This window comes from Melanerpes formicivorus, unplaced genomic scaffold, assembly GCF_026170545.1.
Source record: "Melanerpes formicivorus ecotype bairdi unplaced genomic scaffold, bMelFor1.0.p_v2 SCAF_75, whole genome shotgun sequence".
Classification (NCBI taxonomy): Eukaryota; Metazoa; Chordata; class Aves; order Piciformes; family Picidae; genus Melanerpes; species Melanerpes formicivorus.
Genome location: NW_027142427.1, coordinates 1,202,584 through 1,222,914, shown reverse-complemented (window position 1 = coordinate 1,222,914; position 20,331 = coordinate 1,202,584). Strand labels below are relative to the sequence as shown.

The window sequence follows — 20,331 nt, the reverse complement described above, 5'->3', positions numbered from 1 at the left end:
GTTGGTTTTTTCCACACCTTAGTTGTTCAAAGCAGAGTAGTAAGTCAAATAAATTTGCCAATGGAATGTGTCTCTCCTGGGGGGTGCACAGCTGGCAGTGTCTCCATTCCTCCTGGGGGCCAAGCTCAGAGGTGCAGTCACTTCTGCCCCTCTACTCAGCACTGGTTGGGCCACACCTTGAGTCCTGTGTCCAGTTCTGGGCCCCTCAGTTTAGGAAAGAGGTTGAGATGATGGAAGGTGTCCAGAGAAGGGCAACAACACTGGGGAGGGGTTTGGAGCACAGCCCTGTGAGGAGAGGCTGAGGGAGCTGGGGTTGCTTAGCCTGAAGGCTCAGAAGAGACCTTATTGCTCTCTACAACTACCTGAAAGGAGGTTGTAGCCAGGTGGAGGTTGGCCTTTTCTCCCAGGCAACCTGTGACAGAGCAAGAGGACACAGTCTCAAGTGGCACCAGGGGAGGTTTAGGCTGGATATTAGGAAGAAATTCTTCCCAGAAAGAGAGATTGGCCATTGGAATGTGCTGCCCGGGGAGGTGGTGGAGTCACCATCACTGGAGGTGTTTAAAAAGAGCTTGGATGAGGCCCTAAGTGCCATGGTTTAGTTGATTAGATGGTGTTGGACTCGGTGATCTCTGAGGTCTTTTCCAACTTGGTTAATTCTGTATAAGCCTCTTCCCATGGGCATGGCTGGATGATGGGACCAAGATCTCCTTTATTCAAAGGAATTCTACTTTTTCCCCTTAGAAAAAGAAAATGCTTGCATTGATCTGCAGGAGCACAGCACAGACCCCATCCTTAGAACAGAATAGAATAGAATAGAATAAACCAGGTTGGAAGAGACCTTCAAGATCATCGTGTCCAACCTATCATCCTGCAAAGCCAATTCAATCCCTCTCCAAACAGGATAGCTGGGGAAGCCATGACCTGGATTTTCTGCACCAGGTGAGCACAGAGCCTTGTTTGTCCTCTCCTTGCTGGATCATGACTTCTTTTCTTGATCTTCACTGTGCCATGCTCCACCACATGCCCTCACCTCCACACACAGCCCATGTCTGGTGGCTTGGACATGCCCTTCAGATGCTGGACTAGAGGGTACAGGCCTGTGAGTATTTTCAGCCTTCTCTCAAGTGAGCAGCTTAACCACCAAACAAAGATGTTAGCAGCAGGCATTGCTGCCTGTTCCTCTGGAGGTGGTTTAAAAGATTATGGTCATGCTCCATTAGATGATGCTACCACGAGGGAGCACAGCAGCCTAGACTTGCTCAAGAAAGAAAGAGCCAGCCCTGGACCTGGCCCAGGGAGGAATATTTCTTTTCCCTGCCATAGGAAGGTCAGTGTGGTCCCAGGGTGATCTTTGCACGTCACTGCAGGATATATCACCACAATAACCCGAAGTCAGAGCTGGCTTTGTTACTAAGGCACCTTTATTGCTGGTAATGCTGTTAAGGGGCAGGATGGGCCCAATGAGTAACCAGGCTCAGGCTGTTGTAAGATCCACTGTCACACAGCAGTGTGCAGAGTGGGGGGCTTAGGGCAAAGCCCCTGTCCCCCATACTGGTGCCAGTGGGGGTGGGGGAGCAGAGATGGTGCAGCACAAGTCATGGAGTGGCTGTGGGAGTCCAGGTTCTCAGTGCTGATCTAATCCAGTGGTCCCACACTAATCTCACCCGAATGTTGGCCGTATAAGAAGCTGCAGGTAGTGCTTAAGCTTAAGGAAAGCCTAAGTGCTTTCCCTGCAACAATGTAAACCAGAATTTCTTTTGAGGTCATTCCTCTAGGAGCAGTGGTGTGAAGTCAGCCCTGAACTGGTGCATGAGGGGACTGGAGACATAGCCATGCCACAGATGGGCTTTCCAAAGCTTCTGTTCCTTGCTAGGCTTAGCTCTGCACCTTTAAAACTGCCCCCACATCTGTTGGTTTGACCTGTGTGCTGTCCCACACATCCCATGCATCCTGAAAATGAGCCCCACAGTCATTTCCAGCAAGCAGTGCCTCCAGGGAAGGGCTGTGCTAAGGGATACCAGTACCGGTGGGGACCATCACCTCTGTCACCTGATTCTTCTAGCTGAGATGTGAAGATGAGGCCCCCTGAGAGAAGCCGAGGCCACATGCTGCCTGACCCCATCTTAACCAAAGTATGCCCACAGGAAGACATTAATGCTCATCAGGAGAATGGCATTAACATTGCAAACAGCCTTCCACCGGGGCTTTTCCTCGATGCTGGTGAGTCTCCTTTCCAGGGCAGCTCTCTCCTCCCGGGACAGGGTGGGTGTGGGGCCGGTGGACAGACCACAGAACCATAAAGACAGCATTTTCCAGCAGGGAGGCTTGGCTGCTGCAAGGAATGAACCAAAAAAACCTGTGTTATTATCTAGCTGGCACTCTCTCTTCCCTCCTTCCACTAGCTCAAAGGTGCATTGATCAGCCTGCTGTGGGCCTTGAGATACAGCTTGGGTGGGAGATGCAAAATGAAGGGGAAGGGGGGGGGGGGGGGGGGGGGGGGGGAAGGGGGGAAAGGAGGAAAGGGGGGGGGGGGAAGAGGAGAGGAAAGGGGGGGGAAAGGGGAGGGGGGGGAAGAGGAGAGGAAAGGGGGGGGAAAGGGGAGAGGAAAGGGGGGGGAAAGGGGAGAGGAAAGGGGGGGGAAAGGGGAGAGGAAAGGGGGGGGAAAGGGGAGAGGAAAGGGGGGGGAAAGGGGAGAGGAAAAGGGGGGGGAAAGGGGAGAGGAAAAAGGGGGGGGAAGGGGAGAGGAAAAGGGGGGGAAAGGGGAGAGGAAAAGAGGGGGGAAAGGGGAGAGGAAAAAGGGGGGGAAAGGGGAGAGGAAAAGGGGGGGGAAAGGGGAGAGGAAAAGGGGGGGGAAGGGGAGAGGAAAAGGGGGGGGAAGGGGAGAGGAAAAGGGGGGGGAAGGGGAGAGGAAAAAGGGGGGGAAAGGGGAGAGGAAAAAGGGGGGGGAAAGGGGAGAGGAAAAGGGGGGGGAAGGGGAGAGGAAAAGGGGGGGAAAGGGGAGAGGAAAAAGGGGGGGAAGGGGAGAGGAAAAAGGGGGGAAAGGGGAGAGGAAAGGGGGGGAAAGGGGAGGGGAAGGGGAGAGGAAAGGGGGGGAAAGGGGAGGGGAAGGGGAGAGGAAAGGGGGGGAAGGGGAGGGGAAGGGGAGAGGAAAGGGGGGGAAAGGGGAGGGGAAGGGGAGAGGAAAGGGGGGGGAAGGGGAGGGGAAGGGGAGAGAAAAGGGGGGGAAGGGGGAGAGGAAAGGGGGGAAGGGGAGAGGAAAGGGGGGAAGGGGAGAGGAAAGGGGGGAAGGGGAGAGGAAAGGGGAGGGAAAAGGGGAGGGAAAAGGGGAGAAAGGAGAAAAGAGGAAAGGGGAAAAGGGGAAAGTAAAAGAGCAAGTTCTTTCTCAACATCCTGATTATGGCTGGTTGATTGCAACAGCAATCCTTCATTAGTTAATTAACAGAAGTCTTCCCCCTCCTCCCCAGCCCAGCTTCTATCCACTTTGATAAATTCCTGACAGCACGACTGTCCACTTAGAGATCTCCTGGCTTATTTGTGGCACATGTCATGCCAGGTGAAGGCTGTGTTTTAATTGTCAGCCCTGTGCACTGTGCCTTTCCCTGGCTGCTCTTTCCAAATATAACCTTTCTCTGAATGCAGCATGTCAGAAGGCCTTGCAAAAGGTGGTACCCGGAAAGAAAACCCTCATTAAGCTGTCAGCTGCTGAGGTTTGCATTTCCTACCCCACCATCACTAATTACCAAAATACCAAGACACTTGTTTATAAGAATCTGAGCTAGTTAAATGGAGTAGGAAGTGATAAGAAATAAGACATAATGCTGAATGGTTGCATCCAACTTGAACTCCAACCCACTCTGTTGGGGGGGGGGGGGAGGGAATACAAAGGGATTTCTTCAGCTGCTCACTTCTGTTTGGCTTGGCTGTAATTGGGACCAGAGTCCTTGGGCCTGGCCAGCAAAAGGAAGGTGTGAGGAAATCTCCTGTGGGTGCCTTCCTTCTGAGATTTCTGCTCTGTCACCTTGGGAGGTTAATAGTATCATAGTATCAGTCAGGGTTGGAAGGGAACACAAGGAGCATTTAGTTCCAACCCCCCTGCCAGGGGCAGGGACACCCCACACTAGATCAGGCTGGCCAGAGCCTCGTCCAGCATGGGCTTAAACACCTCCAGGGATGGGGCCTCAACCACCTCCCTGGACAACCCAGTCCAGGGCTTCACCACTCTCATGGTGAAGAACTTCCTCCCCACCTCCAGCTTCATTCCATTCCCCCTAGTCCTATCACTACCTGAGATCCTGAGCAGTCCCTCCCCAGCCTTCCTGGGGAAGGACTGGGGAAGGACTTCTCAGGAAAAAACCACTTCTGGCTCAAAACTAGAAACCTGCACTTTCAAAATAGATTTGCAAAGTAATCCTATGTCCACTCTGGAAAGAACTTGCCTATGGAGCAGCTTCCCATACTCTTCTGCCTCCTGACAACTCCCTTAAGTTCATTTGATCCTTTGCCTTCTTTCTTATTAAATGTCTTTGGCTGGGCACACAGCTGTTTGAGCAATGTGGGCCTGAGTTTTAACCATGGCTTATATCGTGGAATCAATAAGGTTGGAAAAGACCTAAAAGATCATCAAGTCCAACCTGTCACCCAACGCCTCCTGACTACTAAACCATGGCACCAAGTGCCACATCCAATCCCCTCTTGAACACCTCCAGGGACAGCAACTCCACCACCTCCCTGGGCAGCACATTCCAATGGCTAACAACTCTCTCTGTGAAGAACTTTCTCCTAGGTTGTTTAGCCTAAAAAAGGGAGGCTCAGGGGAGACCTTTGTTGCTCTCTACAACTACCTGAAGGGAGGTTGTAGCCAGGAGGGGGTTGATCTCTTCTCCCAGGCAACCAGCACCAGAACAAGAGGACACAGTCTCAAGCACCAGGGGAAGTTTAGGCTGGAGGTGAGGAGAAAGTTCTTCACAGAGAGAGTTGTTAGCCATTGGAATGTGCTGCCCAGGGAGGTGGTGGAGTTGCTGTCCCTGGAGGTGTTCAAGAGGGGATTGGATGTGGCGCTTGGTGCTACAGTTTAACTAGTCATGAGGTGTTGGGTGACAGGTTGGACTTGATGGTCTCCAAGGTCTTTTCCAACCTTATTGATTCTATGATTCTATGACTAGCACTGTGCTAGTGGGTAGCTGCAGCTGCAGTTCTGCCTGCAGTAGTGCTATGGATCTTCTCAAAGAGCATCTCAGTGAGACAAATAGATGCAATCTCAGCCCCAGTGTCAATGGGGTGAGGAGCAATGTTCCAGCAGCACAAACTTCCACCCTCCCACAGGATCTTTGTAAGTTGTTTTTGACTCCCACCTTAGGAGTCCAGCACATAATGAAGTGTAGAGTGACTGGGAGAGTTCACATGAGTCAATAACTTGTTCTGGAGAGTAGGAGGAAAAACACTGCACTGAAGTAGGGGATTTGTATATGCATTTTTTTTTTCCTCAGAAATGTCTCCTCTCCCAAGCCATTCAGAGGATGTGCCATGAAGGTAAACGCTGTAAGGTATGTTGGAAGGACCCAGAATCACAATGCTTACATTTGCCCCATGCTTTCAAATTGCTATACCTATAACCACAAGCCCCAGCTTCAGTGAAGGCACCAGGTGGGGCTTTAGAGGGGATTTCCTGAGCTCTTGGCTGTGCCTTGACATGCACACGAGTGTGCTTATTCACAGGGAGCCACCTTACCTGCCTCCTCCTCAGTGGCTGCCTCTGCAGCTAAGTCACTCTCTCCAGTGGCTGAATTGATCTGTGCTGCTTCATTGCTGTGACTCTTCAGGTCAATGGCAGGTGCTTTCCTGTGTCTTGTCCACCATGTCAGGCAATCAAGCTTCAAAGTGAGACAGAGAACAAACAGATTATTGTCTATCAGTCCCAACCTGGCACACTGATCATCTTCCCCTTTGAGGGGCCCAGATCCAAGGTGGTGATGGCATTACTCTCACCTTCCTTCTGCACAGGCACTCACACCCTAGAAAAGAAAGTTGAAGCTGAAAAGCTGAGAAAAAAGTGTGAATTAATCTAGTTTCTTTCCTTCCAGCATTTTAATTGACCCCTTTCATCCTTGTGTCTAGCAGGAGTAACCTTTAAGTAGCCATTGAAGAAGCAGCTTTCTCCTTGCTAGGCTCACTTGACTGACATGAAATGATGATGATCTGCATCCAGGAAAACAGCTCTCCAACAAGGAAGGGCAAAAAGTCAATTTCAAAAAGGAAGCCAAGATAACCCTCCCTGGGCTCAGCCTCAGAAAGCAATTTTACCCTCAGCAAAGAAAGCTGAGTGTTGGCATGCAGGTGCACAGCCAAAGGGGCATGATGCAGACACCCAGGCATGGGAACACTGGCATTTGAGCAGCTCCTTCTCTGGGACAGAGGGAGGGACTGGAGGACCTGCTGTCTCAATTGTCACTTTACAGGAAATGGGGAGAGGCTGAGGGAGCTGGGGTTGCTTAGCCCGAAGAAGAGAAGGCTCAGAAGAGACCTTATTGCTCTCTACAACTACTTGAAGGGTTGTAGCCAGGTGGGGTTTGGTCTCTTCTCCCAGGCAACCATCACCAGAACAAGAGGACACAGTCTCAAGCTGCACCAAGGGAAGTTTAGGCTGGATGTTAGGAAGAAATTCTTCACAGAGAGAGAGATTGGCCATTGGAATGTGCTGCCCAGGGAGGTGGTGGAGTCACCATCACTGGAGGTGTTTAAGAAGAGACTGGATGGGGTGCTTGGTTTAGTTGATTAGATGGTGTTGGATGATAGGTTGGACTCAATGATCTCGAAGGTCTTTTCCAAGCTGGTTAATTCTATTCTGTTCTATTCTATTCAAGGACTAGGCTCATCAATCCCATTCAAATGCAGCTGCCCAGGTCCATGAGTTGTCCTCCTGCTCCAGCCTGTGGCTGCCTTGCAGAAAAGCTCCAGGACAGGACTGGGGCAGTGCAGTGATGGCAACAGGTCAGGCAAAGTCACACATGGGCCTGAGGAGCAGCTGCTTCCCAGCTCTGCCCCTATGGAAATGAACATCTCAGATGGGTCACTTACAAAGTAAGGTGAGCTCAGTTTTTGAACCTTACACACAGCAATCTAGGCAGGAGTTTCCAGCTGACACCAAATGTTGCATAATTTCTGGAAGATTTATAGCTTTATTTAAATCATTTTCAACCAAGATGAGCACTGGGCAGGGCTAATCTTTCTTGTCATGATGTGCTAAATTGCTTTGATTTGATGATCCTCATCTTTCTCAAGGATTTTTCTTTCTCTCTCCTTTTTTCCCCCTTTTTTTTACTCACTTAGGAAATGTTACTGAAACACAGCAAAGTTTCAGGATACTAAAAGATTTCCACAACTTTGTTCTTTTCCTTCCTCTTCCTGTGTGTCAATGAATGACACTACAGCAATATTGGCAAGGGCTGGAGGTCAGCTTGGGCTCAGAATTTGCCAGGAGTGATTCCCAGCTGGAAGTGGAACAGCCACACAGGTCATTCCACTCTCCCAAGCAGGAGCTGGTGCTTTAACCATGGCCAAATCAAGCAAACCACCCATAAAGGGCTCCTTGGTGAAGCATCACAGCATCTTCAAGCTCCCCTAGTGACTGGCTGAACTCTTTAAGTCACCCTTTCTCCTCTCTACTACCACCAGAAGGTCAGGTGCCAGTGCATATCTGCAGTGTGGTGTGGCCATGGAGGCCACCATGGGGCTGGTTGAACTCTCCTGGCAGAGACTGTGACCTAATTGTGGCCTTCCAGTATCTGAAGGGGGCCTACAAGAAGGCTGGGGAGGGACTGCTCAGGATCTCAGGTAGTGATAGGACTAGGGGGAATGGAATGAAGCTGGAGGGGGGGGAGATTCAGGCTGGATGTGAGGAGGAAGTTCTTCACCATGAGAGTGGTGAAGCCCTGGAATGGGTTGTCCAGGGAGGTGGTTGAGGCCCCATCCCTGGAGGTGTCTAAGCCCAGGCTGGATGAGGCTCTGGCCAGCCTGATGTAGTGTGGGGTGTCCCTGCCCATGTCAGGGGGGTTGGAACTAGCTGATCCTTGTGGTCCCTTCCAACCCTGACTGATACTATGATACTCTTGAAGAGATGGGCATGAGAGGCAGAGGATGGCATATGTTTTGCATGCCTGAAGAAAGCAAGTATGTAAGAGCTGCTGACCAGGGAGCTGTGTTGGCATAATTGACTTGGACCTTGGAAAAATGCTGCCCAAGGGCAGGAGAGTGGGGAGTAGCTGCTTGGTGGCTCCCAAGGAGCCATATGTGGGCAGTGCTTGAGGAGCTCTGTTCCCCCTCCCCTTAGTTTGCTCCTCTGGGTGCTTAGTTCCCACACGAGCTGAGCATCCTTTGCTGTGGTGCTGTGGGAGCTTCAGTTACAGCTCCTCAGAGGGCATGGTGTGGGTTCAGGCCACCAAAATAAGCTTGCTGATCCTCCAAGGCTATGCACCTACAGCAGCCACTTAAGCCAAACTTCAATACACATCTCCAACCCCAAAGTACCTCAGGTGGAATTGCCAATCCATCAGCCTGTCTGGGTGAGCCCTGAGGAGGTGACCTGCTCATGCTCTCGTGGTCCTTTGCTTTGCGGGCTGTTCCCTCTCCCTTTTCGCCCTCGCATTCTCCTTGGGCACAAGAGTTTGCAAGAACTCAGCAAAGCTTTTCTTTTGTTGTTTGTAAACTAGAATAAATCCTTCTGTTCCAAAATGCCATCTGGCACCTGACAGTTGTGTTTCAGCTTCACAGTCTCAAATTTAATTGTAAGCTCTTTTGCAGGGTTTTCAAGGACGGCGTGACACAATATGGACTACCCACAATGAAGACATATGAACTCTGGAGCATACCAAACAAATTCCTTGCATACTTGTTTTTCAGCACAGCATCAATCACCACAGGGATGGGAGAGTGTCCAAAACAGCAGGAGAAAATGCTACAGCTTGCAGTTCTTGGATTGTAATTCATTTAAAGCCAGGCATATTAGCTGTGCCAGTCTAACATCAGATACAAATCTCTTTTCTCCTTTTGCCCATTTGCTATCTCTAAAGCATTGAGATTCAATATTTAAAGTTGTCCAGTGTAGATTTTCAGCTGGTGTAAGGCAGCATAACTGTGCTCAACAGCTGTTCCTGGTCTTTGAAGGCAATGGAGCTATGCTGATTTACATCTGCTGAAGTATGATCTATCACTATCTTTCCTTGGCTTTGTCCTTTGCTGGTTTGTTTTCCTTTGCCTCTTGCTTGACAAAATAAATGGTGTAATTCCTAGCTCTTATACTGTGTCTTTCATCATTCCATCTCAAAGCACTGTGTACATAAGGGCTGGCAGAACTAACCCCATTGTGATTTTTAGAGGGTAAATATCTCAGGCTCATAAAGTGAACCGACCAACATATGGGACAGGGAGGCACCAGAGCTTCAGATGTCATCAGGCAGGGCACCCAACACCAGCCTCCACCTCTCAGCCACTACCAAAGGGACATAGGGGCTCTTCACCCGAGGTTTGCTCACCTCTGTTGGAATCCAGCAATCCAAAGTCACTGATGGCGAAATACAAAGTTCAGGCACTAGTTTGTACCCAGAGAGTTAGAGTCCAAACCTGCACATGCTCTCATGCCTAGGGCAAAAGCTGGGATAACCTTTCCTAGTGAGATTTGGGATAAATACAAGAAACTGAAGGAAAACCAGACTGAAATCACACAGGGCCAGATTCTCCCATTGCTCCCAAGATGTGGGAAGAGGAAATTAGCTACCATTTAGTAGCACAAAGTGCCTGGAAGCCTGTCTCATTTTCCTTGCGGTGGAAAGATGCCGAAGGCAGGGGTGGGGCACATGGGACACGGATAGTCATCACTATCATCAGACAATTGATCTGGAGCTCTGTGTCCAGCCTCCCACTGCCACCAGCAATATCATCAGGTCTCAAAGACTCAAAGAGTCTTTTATACATATATGAGGCACTGAGCTCAACACCATGTGAGGTTCCTAGCCTACCAAAACTTACCCTGACCATGCCTCTTTGGATAATTTCTCAGGAAGAGCCCAGCCTATGCTTCTCATGGACAGCACTGCCCTTTAGCAAGCTCTCCTCCCTCCTTGTCCCTCCAGAGGTACTTGGGGGCTCCTTATCCATTATTCCTCTGGGACAACTGCACACAGGTTTTTCAGACAAAATCCTATCCTCCCATACCACCTCTTTGGTTTTCCTCCCTGCACCTCTCCCAGGCTGAATCCACCTGGATGCCACCAAGAGCATTGGATCTTTGAAGAGTATGTCAAATAAGGGCCCTTAAATCCAGCACCAACAAACCCACCTATTGCTACTGAAAACCTCCTCTAATGAATCTCTGGCAATCATAATGTCTCTTTCCCTGATTCTCTTACAACAGATCTTCATCCTGAGCTCCCCCTCTGAAATGCTGAAATGTTTTCATACCTCTGAGGTCAGACTGAAAAGCCTGTAGGAGCCGTGGCCAGTTTCCTCATTTCCTGAGCTGTTGGTGTGATGTTTGCTATTTGCCAGTTAATACATCTTATCTTGCTGTTGCTGTGGGCAGGGAGCACTGCACATGTTTAGTTATCACAGGTCAGATGATGAGTGGGAACTCATTAAACCACAGTAATTAATTGCTGGCAACCATCTGGCCACCCCTGAGCAGTAGTGAACAACGTAAGCAGCAGAACTAATGGTGCCTCCTTGCCAGTATTTCTCTCTCCCATGTGGATCCCCTGATAGCTAATAAAAGCTGAAACTTTATCTTAAAGCAGACACAAAGATAGTCTCTCTGTCTCCCTCCCCCTCTCCTCTATCTGAGCACTTGCTTTCATGTAATCTTTAGGAGTTGGGTATCTTTGACACCACTAATATTCCATCAAACATTGAAGGAACTGGTTAATGCTTTACAAGTTATGAGGAAGCAGCAGATAGAGAATGCTATGATGGCATCACCCTTGTTTCCTTATGCAGTTAGACAGGGGAAAAAAAAAACAGGTTTTCTACAGCTATCCAGTAACCTTTGGTTGGAAGTGGAGAGCAGTTCTGTTATGTTGACAGCTGCTTTAAAATTTGGGACTGGGAAGAGCTGCTGCGAGGTTTTATTACATAAAGCCTCCCAACTCTGCGCTGTTCTAATGTGTTAAGTAAAAGAAAGTTGTTTCTGACTCAAAGTTATTAAATGTAATTGAGATCACATTGGGACCAAATGTTATTTTCCTAAATGCCCATGCTGCAAAAGATATTAATCTTGTTTGCCTGCAAGACGGATGCTGGCTCTGCTGAACAGGGTAGATGCTACAATTAGATAGATTTAATTCCTCCTCAGCAGTACTCTGTAATATAATTTCATCTCCTTCCCCTTCGTTTTTTTTTCCTTTCTATTCCAGTTATGATGGGCTGTGGTGTCTGCCCAGCTCTAGGCACAGCATGGGAACTCACACTCAATTTGAAGCACTCAGTGCCTCAGGAAGCATTAACACTCTGCGATCTGGGGAACAGAAACCTGAGGAGCAAGGGCTTCTTGGCAGCATATGCATTACACACCATTTCTGAGCCCTGGGAGGAGAAGAAAAGGGCAGGTTTCAGAGGTGCTTTGGAACCCAAATGGGGGCTCTGAGCCAAGGGTGCCACTGCGGGTCGCTTACCTTTTCTTCAGGGATCGGTGGGGTGCAGAGGCTAATAAGGACAATGACAATCGCAGTGAGGGCACAGAGGATGAGGGCAAAGTAGAGGTAGTGCAAGTCCTTTAGCACAGCTGGCCTTCTGTCCTCCTCGCCACAAGACGGTGCGCTATAAATAAACTCCATGATCATCCGGACCAGACCAACAGCTAGCCCGGCCATGAGGCCCCAGAAAGCACCCTGAGAAGGAGCAAGCACAAAGCAAAGGTCACTGCGTGCTACCTTCCTTGAATTTTTTTCTTCTCTGCTCTTTTATTTCCTTTTTGATGTTTCATTTCTGCTCTTTTCTCTTTTCCCTGTTTTATCCCCCCCCCCCCCTTCTCTGCACTTTCTTATTCTCTCCTGCTCTTGCTTAGACCTTTTGTGCCTGATGGAAACTCACACTGACATGCATCAAAGGAGGATGTTTTCAGTTAAAACTCCTCAATTTCTCTTTCTGCCCTTGAATGTGGACTGGGTAAAGAACAGGCGATGCAGAAGCCTCCTCCTAACGACATGCCTGTGACCAGACTTTGACACATCATCCCTAAAGTGCAGAACAACTTTTGCCTTTCATGCTTTCAAATGAGCTGCCAAGAAGCACCACTTGCAGTGGCTTCCTGGAAGCAAACACACATACACTAGAGACTGGGCTAAGATCCACCACAGGGTGCCAGGAAAAGGCTGTCTAATTGTCACACTTCAGCTGGACTGGCTTTGAGTTTAAAGAGCCTGAAAGGCTAGGTGCTGAGGGGACAGTCATTTATTTACTTTATCAAATTAAATATGTATCTCAATTGGTTGTTGACACTCCACTTACAGGCTCATTTATCCTCTTGCAGAAGATTGCCAAGATGAAGAGAGCTGTGATGGGTGGGGCCAGATAGCTGGTTATGGACTGAATGTAGTCAAAGAGCTTGCCGCTGTTGGCGGACTGAACGATGGGGATCCAGAGGATACTGATGACTACAAGGATGAGGATAAAGACTCTGGAAGATAAGGATAAAATTATTTTAGCTCTGCAGGTGGTGGAGTGCATCTGAAAATGAAGTTTTGCAGCACAACACACTTCCAATTGCTCTCAGAACCTCCTAGGGAACAATCCACAGATCACTCTCAAGAAGACACTTTCCCTGCATCCATAGGAAAAGAGAAAATCTTCCTCTTCTACAAATTAATTTCAACCAATTCCCAAAGTTAACTTCATAGATTTCAGAGTGAGTTGAGCTATGTATGAGAGATCCTTGTGGGTATAGTGGCTTCCCCCATGAGCTGAATCAGTGCAAGCCCCCATGAGCTGAATCAGTGCAAGCCCCTCAACCTGGCGTGCCCAAGAGAGCACTAGCTCTTGGATGCAATAGAAGGAGGGAGCTGGAAGCTTGTGGAAGAAATCTTTCTTCCAGCTTTCCAAGCAGATAACATGCTCACACTTTGCCAAATTACAGCTCATTTGCTGCTTACTAAAATAGCTTCTGGGGTCTCAGATGCATCCCATAACATTCCATCTTTGCATTGTGTGTCATAGATGTTTCGCCATATCATAGAACAGGAGGCACTTCCCTTCTCACTGCTCCACAGCTGTGGAGTATGAGTGTGCCAGCAGCCTTCAACTACCCCACAGCAAAGTTCAGAGCTTAATGCTCACGACTACAGAGTAAAAGCACTACAAATCTGCAGACTGCAACTTGAATTCTGCAGTCAGGAGGAGAACTTTATATGCCCCTGACATAATGCAGTATCAAAGCTTGCTCACAAAGGATGCTATAACTTGCCACCAGAGACAAAGAGCTGGGAGGTCCAGTTCTCTACCCTTTTCCCTGCAAAAGGAGGAATTGCACAGTGTCCCTCCTGTCTGCTCCAGAAACAACATCTTCTAAAGTTCTCCAATGACAGTGACTCCAGAGCACCTGTTTGCTTTCTCCAAAGGTGGTGTTTATGGTATGTAGAAGAGAGAGACAATGATCCACCTAGCTCAGTGTTTCTCTTTGACCAGGCCTATTTAACACAAAGCTCTTTCCCAGGCTGTGTTCTTACTCTATGTTTTAGGCACCAGTTTTTCCACCCCATGCCCAGGCTGAAGAATGTAAATGCTGCACTCAAAGCAGATGATGATGAGAGCAACAAGGCATCAAGAAATGTAAAGACCTGCCCACAATCATCAGCTCCTGCTCTGAAGCCTTTCTGCGCATCCGCTGCCAGATGTCTATAACGAAGAGAGTGCTGCTGCTGTTGAAAATAGAGGTGAGGGAACTCATCAAGGCTGCCATCATCACAGCAATCATCAAACCCCGGAGCCCTGGGGGAGCAAAAAAGGAAAGGAAAATCAGAATGAGACCTTTGGCCTCTCAGCACTCTTTCTTTTCCATCCCAATGTCTAGTTAATGCAGTCAGATTTCTTCATCCTTAGGATGGATAAGAGCAGTCTGCTCACCCTGTGCAGAGCAAGGCTCAAGCCCACCTCCACAAGTGTAAAGATTTCTCACCATCAGGCATGAGTTCTATCACAAGTTTGGGGTAGGCAATATTGGAACAACCCACTGCAGCTCCACAGACCCTTTTACAGATGTCTGGGTCCACACAGCCCACTTCATCTGCAGAAGACAGGAAAATAGCAAGAAGCCAGTATTAACTCCATTGATGCTGAAGCTGTTTAATTTAAGGAAACAAATCTTGATGCCTTGTGTGGCTGGAATACAGCTAGAATGAGCAGAACTGAGTAACAGTTTAGATCATAAAATAAAGGTGAAGCTTCAAGCTGATGTTTTGCAGTTGTGTTCAGGGTGCAGGTATAACCCTCCTGGATGCTGCATAGTTGCAAGCCTTGATGATTTGTTGTTCGTGGCATCTGGATGTTAGGAAGAAGTTCTTCCCCATGAGGGTGGTGAGACACTGGAACAGGTTGCCCAGGGAGGTGGTGGAAGCCTCATTCCTGGAGGTTTTGAAGGCCAGGATGGATGTGGCTCTGAGCAACCTGATCTGGTGTGAGGGCCCTGCCCATGGCAGGGGGGATTGGAACTGGATGATCCTTGAGGTCCCTTCCAACCCTATCAATTCTATGATTCTATCTGGACTGTTTCCATGAACATGTCAACTGGGTTACCAAGGATGTTGCAGTCTGACTTATTTCTGTTCAAGGAAATCTGGGAAGGAGGCACTTTTTCTTCCAGGAGTTTTCCTCCTAGGCAGAGTATTCTTCCCAAGAAGTGGCATGCTCTGGAGAAGCCAACAATGAGAGCTCCTTGGGAGGCAGCAGGAGGGGACCGCTTGCTCTTTCACAAACAAGGGCTGTTTTGTATAAGCCACCAGGGACCAAAAGACTCTGTGAGGGAGTTTGCTAGTACTCTCACCAAATACCTAATGAAGGTTATCCATAGGACCTGAAGAAAAACCTCAGCAATTTGTGTGTTCCATCTCACTGACTTCCTCTAGATAGACAGATGCATGCAATGTCCATTGTAGAAAGCCATGCTCACGTCGCCACAGTCCACAGCAGGGAGATGTATGACCCCAAAGGCAGAATAGAATAGACACTATCTAATCAACTAAACCATGGCAACAAGCACCCCATCCAGTCTCTTCCTAAACACCTCCAGTGATGGTGACTCCACCACCTCCCTGGGCAGCCCATTCCAATGGCAAATCACTCTTTCTATGAAGAACTTCTTAACATCTAGCCTAAATATGCCACATACGAATGCTCCCAGTGACTTCTGCCACTATGGGAGCACTAGAGGTGGAGGAAGAGCATGGGGAGACTGCTGTGCAATAGGAGTCTATACTGGTATGTCTCCAGGACAGAAGTTTCTGGGGTGTAAAAGTGCTGGTGGACCTGTGTGGGTTTAGTGGTCAAGGAAGAGGCTTACCTGGGTAAAGAGCTCTGCTGATCATTCCTGGCATGACAATGACAAACATAGGGAATATTTTCAGATATCCTCCCAGAACTGATCCACCTTTGGCATGGGAGAGGTTCTTGGCAGAGAGAGACCTCTGGACTATCACCTGCAATCAGTGAAGAAAGGGAATAGAGAATAAAACAGAAACACTACAGAGAGAGAACAGAATAGAATAGGATTAACCAGTTTGGAAGAGACCTTTGAGATCATCGAGTCCAACCTATCACCCAGAACCATCTAATCAACTAAATCATGGCACCAAGCACCCCATCCAGTCTCTTCCTAAACACCTCCAGTGATGGTGACTCCACCACCTCCCTGGGCAGCCCTTTCCAATGGCCAATCACTCTTTCTATGAGGAACTTCTTCCTAACATCCAGGCTAAGAGCAGCATCCTTCCTTTCTGTCTCTTGTTCTCATGGGTGACTTTCATTCATCAGGATCCCAGGGTGTTTTGCATGCCAGTGGCAACTTTCCCATCTTGGCTGACTGCAGCCTGCTGCCACTGCTCAGAGCTCAGTGCACAGGCTATAAGAGAGGGCAGCATGGAAATTTCCTTTACAAGGAATCATTTCGCCCTTGACTGAAATGAAGCCACCTTGAGGATTGGAGACAACAGCTGTACGACAGCAAGAGACAAGGAAGGAAGCAGACTGTAGGTGTTTGGGTAAAAGTTCTGTGGTGAGTTTTCACAATTAACCCATCTGAAAGCACAAAGGCACTGTGTCTTGAGAAACAAATGCAGGTTTTTTTTGTAGCTTGGAAAGGAATCAGAAGGGCTAGACCTCTGGGAGTATGAGTGTCTTGTCTGGAGGTCTAAACAAAGTCACTGGAGAGCCAGGTCCAGATCCACATTTTCATATCCTTGTCACACCAACTGAATGAGAACACCTGGTACTCACCAGTCCACAGTGGAATAAAGGTGAAAGAAAATAACCTGCCCTCCCTGCATTAAGTGCAAAAAATTAGCAGCTTGCTGAGAAACAAAGGAGAGAAACAAAGGAGAGATTCTGGCCTAGACCAGTAAAAAGGTAGCAACTCCTGCACAGTGAGATACAGTCATATTTCAGGTCACAGATCCCTAGAGAAATGGACTGGAAACAACAGTGCAGAGGTTTCCCTGGAGGAGGAAAGTCTTTCTTTACCTGGTCAGTGCACCAGCACCAAAGAGCCAGCACAGAGAGGCCAAATATGAGGCCAGGCCAAGGAATGTCTCCAGTGACCGGATCCCTGAACAAATGAAAGGCGTCTGCACGTGGGACGTGACAGGTGGTGTTTGGGACTATGATCTTTGGTATTGCTGTGCTGTATTTCTCCTGAAGTCCTTCATACCACCCAACTTTTTCAAATCCTGAAAAGAAAATGCCAGTGATTTAAGGTCTGGCGTTTGCTGCAGAGTTATTTCCTTATCTGAGACTCAGGACTACTTTTCTTTTCTCTTATCTTCCTCTTATCTCCTTTCTTTCATTCCATCCTTGCTTTTGGCAGTCAAGGTTTTTACAGGAGTCAGATGGATTCTGTGCAGAGTCCTTGTGGTTTTTTTACAGTGCACCTTAGAAGAGGATCAATGCAGGAAATTCTCCATGATGCTAATCCCTCAACATCTGGTCTTTACTCACACATTTTCCAGGAGCTGGATTAGGATGGTATGACATGAAACAAGACAGGTCTGTAACTTCTGTTTGCCATGAAGGCTTAAAGCAAAGACTGATGATGGCCACTTCCTTGTTGCTTTGCTTTTTTTCTGTTTTTACAATGTTTGATTACGCCCAGATGAATCCACAGCAACTCCCAAAGTCAACAGGCAAACTCAGCAGAATTACTCTGGATTTACATGAGCGTAGTGAAAGCTGACTTTGGTTCTGAGAATCCAGCGTTTCAAAGTCTTTGGCATCTTCAGGTAAACCTCCACTAATGAGGTGAAGTCATTCAGGAACTCACCTCCATACAGTTAGCACAAACAAGCCTGAAGACTTAGAATAGAATAGAATTAACCAGGTTGGAAAAGAGCTTGAGATCACCAAGTCCAACCTATCATCCAATACTATCTAATCAACTAACCATGGCACAAAGTGCCACATCTAGTCTCTTCTTTAATACTTCCAGTGATGGTGACTCCACCACCTCCCTGGGCAGCACATTCCAATGGCCAATCTCTCTTTCTGTGAAGAACTTCTTCCTAACATCCAGCCTAAACCCTCACCTGGCACAGCTTGAGACTGTGTCCTCTTGTTCTGGTGCTGCTTGCCTGGGAGAAGAGACCAACCCCCACCCGGCTACAACCTCCTTTCAGGTAATTGTAGACAGCAATAAGGTCTCCCCTGAGCTTCCTCTTCTCCAGGCTAAGCAACCCCAGCTCCCTCAGCCTCTCCTCACAGGGCTGTGCTCCAAACCCCTCCCCAGCTTTGTTGCCCTTCTCTGGACACGTTCCAGCAACTCAGCATCTTTCCTAAACTGAGGGGCCCAGAACTGGACACAGGACTCAAGGTGTGGCCTAACAAGTGCTAAGTACAGGGGCACAATGACTTCCCTGCTTCTGCTGGCCACACTGTTCCTGATACAGGCCAGGATGCCATTGGCCTTCTTGATCCCCTGGGCACACTGCTGGCTATGTTCAGCCTACTATTGAGCAGTACCCCCAGGCCACTTTCTGCCTGGCTGCTCTCCATCCACTCTGACCCCAGCCTGCAGCACTACATGGGGTTGTTGTGCCCAATGTGTAGAACCTGGCACTTAGATGTGTTCAATCTCATGCCCTTGGACTCTGCCCATCAGTCCAGCCTGTCAAGGTCCCTCTGCAGAGCCTTTCTACCCTCTAACAGATCCACACCTGCCCCCCAGCTTGGTGTCATCTGCAAATTTACTGATGAAGGACTCAATCCTCTCATCCAGATCATCAATAAAGATATTGAATAGGATGGGGCCCAGCACTGATCCCTGGGGCACACCACTAGTGCCTGGCTGCCAGCTGGATGTGGCACCATTCACCACCTCTCTCTGGGCTCAGCCCTCCAGCCAGTGAGAGCTGTGCTGTCACCACGTTTGTCAGTGGTGAAAGCTCATTTCTGCACCAGACTAGTGTATATGCCCCTGCAGGTTCCCCCTACCTATGAACATGAGGACCAAAGCTCCCAGGACCATGATCAGGGTCTGCAGCGCATCTGTGTATATCACAGCCGTTAAACCACCTGCCAGAAGAATCAGACATAACAGGTAGAATGTGTCACCATGTACAATGATACCAGTACCTCACCTGGCAGAAAGGTTTTCCTTGCCTCCAGCCCTGTGATTTCAGGACAGACCCTTTGGGAGAAGCTGGCAGTAAAAGCTGGTCACTCCCAGGAGTCTTTTTATAGCTGCCACAAGCCCGTCTGTGAGAAATGGCCTGAAAGGCTTTCCCCGTTCTTGAGAGGACTTGGAGCCAGCTGAGCATCTTTAGCTACTGAGATGCTAATGATGTCCAAAAATTACAGAATTAACCAGGTTGGAAAAGACCTTTGAGATCATTGGGTCCAATCTATCACCCAGCACCATCTAATCAGCTAAACCATGGCACCAAGTGCCTCATCCAGTCTCTTCTTAAACATTTCCAGTGATGGTGACTCCACCACCTCCCTGGGTGACAGGAAAGAGCAAACATGGGCTATGGCAGCTCTCTGCAGAGGGAGCCAGAAGCATTCTGTAGTGCTAGAGAATTCTCTAGAAAACAGTGATGGTACCCCATAGCAGTTTCCCTTGGGCCAGGAGGGGAGAGGTAACAGCCAGAGGTCTCCAACAGCTGGGAGTGACAGGACATGTACTGCCAGAAGCTGGGGGAATCTCTCCCTCAGACCAGGACCTGAATATTTTCCTCCAAGGAGGAAAGGGCAAATGCATATCCTGGGCTCCAGTTTATAACATTGCTTTTAAAATCAGCTATTTACCAGCTATGGTGTAGACAGCTGTCACTGCTAGCAAGACCACAGTGGACAAGTAGAGGTTCCAGCCCAAAGAGATTTGGATGAACAGCGCTCCAGAAAAAATGTCTGTCTGGAATAGAAAACACCAACAAGGACAGCCTGGCATTAGTGATGCTTTGTGCAAGTGAAATCTAATAAAGCAGCCTGTAGCCCTCTGCAGCTGAAAGATCTGATGAGTGAGGTCACCATGAAGGTGAAGTGGGAGAGAAGGAGAGAGCATGGAGCTGTTGGCTATGAACCTTCTTTCTCTTGGTGTAAGGAAAATCTTTCATCCAGGTCAGAGCTCTCAGAAGGGTTCTACATCAAGTGACTAACACAAAATACTACATTACAGGGTGCTTGGTGCCGTGGTTTAATTGATTAGATAATGTTGGATGATAGGTTGGACTCAATGATCTTGAAGGTCTCTTCCAACCTGGTCTGGTCTGATCTATTCTATTCTAGTAATCCTCAGTGAGAGAGAGGTGTATCAGTGGAAATTCTCCTTCCCTTTACTGACTAAAGACATTCTTGGGTTGCAGGAGCCCATATATCCATAAGCAGACAGAGGAGAGCAACTATCAGAGACTAGGTTCTTCCTCAGACTATATCTTGGTGGCTCACTGGCCAGGAGACACTCCTGCTTGAAAGACATCTGAAAAAAACAAATCACTGATGTCTTGTGCCATGATTTAGCTATCTGAAAAGGTCAACAATTTGCTTTTCTATTGGTGCAGTTCAGCATACTAGAGTGGCTCCAGAAAAACAGGTTGTTCCTGCTGAGGACCTCACTAGAAATAAGGAAACCCTCACCAGCTTTCATTTTGA

At 48.4% G+C, this 20,331-nt stretch overlaps 1 protein-coding gene and 1 long non-coding RNA gene across 2 annotated transcripts in view; one reads left to right on the top strand and one right to left on the bottom strand.

Annotated features, from left to right (window-relative positions):
* The first annotated feature begins 867 nt into the window (after window positions 1-867).
* Window positions 868-8,977, top strand: LOC137454001 (uncharacterized). Its single transcript, XR_010990520.1, has 3 exons — window positions 868-939; window positions 2,063-2,220; window positions 8,797-8,977. It is a non-coding gene; the product is annotated as an uncharacterized lncRNA (long non-coding RNA).
* Window positions 1,400-20,331, bottom strand: part of SLC5A9 (solute carrier family 5 member 9) — a 30,564-nt gene continuing 11,632 nt past the window's right edge. The window contains exons 6-15 of the mRNA XM_068163822.1: window positions 19,489-19,594; window positions 18,673-18,753; window positions 16,711-16,916; window positions 15,536-15,671; window positions 14,156-14,263; window positions 13,818-13,968; window positions 12,493-12,661; window positions 11,658-11,873; window positions 5,729-5,870; window positions 1,400-2,332 (exon numbers count right to left, since the gene is read on the bottom strand). Coding sequence (XP_068019923.1) covers window positions 2,124-2,332; window positions 5,729-5,870; window positions 11,658-11,873; window positions 12,493-12,661; window positions 13,818-13,968; window positions 14,156-14,263; window positions 15,536-15,671; window positions 16,711-16,916; window positions 18,673-18,753; window positions 19,489-19,594 — 1,524 coding nt within the window. The 3' untranslated portion in view covers window positions 1,400-2,123. The remainder of the gene's footprint in view (window positions 2,333-5,728; window positions 5,871-11,657; window positions 11,874-12,492; window positions 12,662-13,817; window positions 13,969-14,155; window positions 14,264-15,535; window positions 15,672-16,710; window positions 16,917-18,672; window positions 18,754-19,488; window positions 19,595-20,331) is intronic.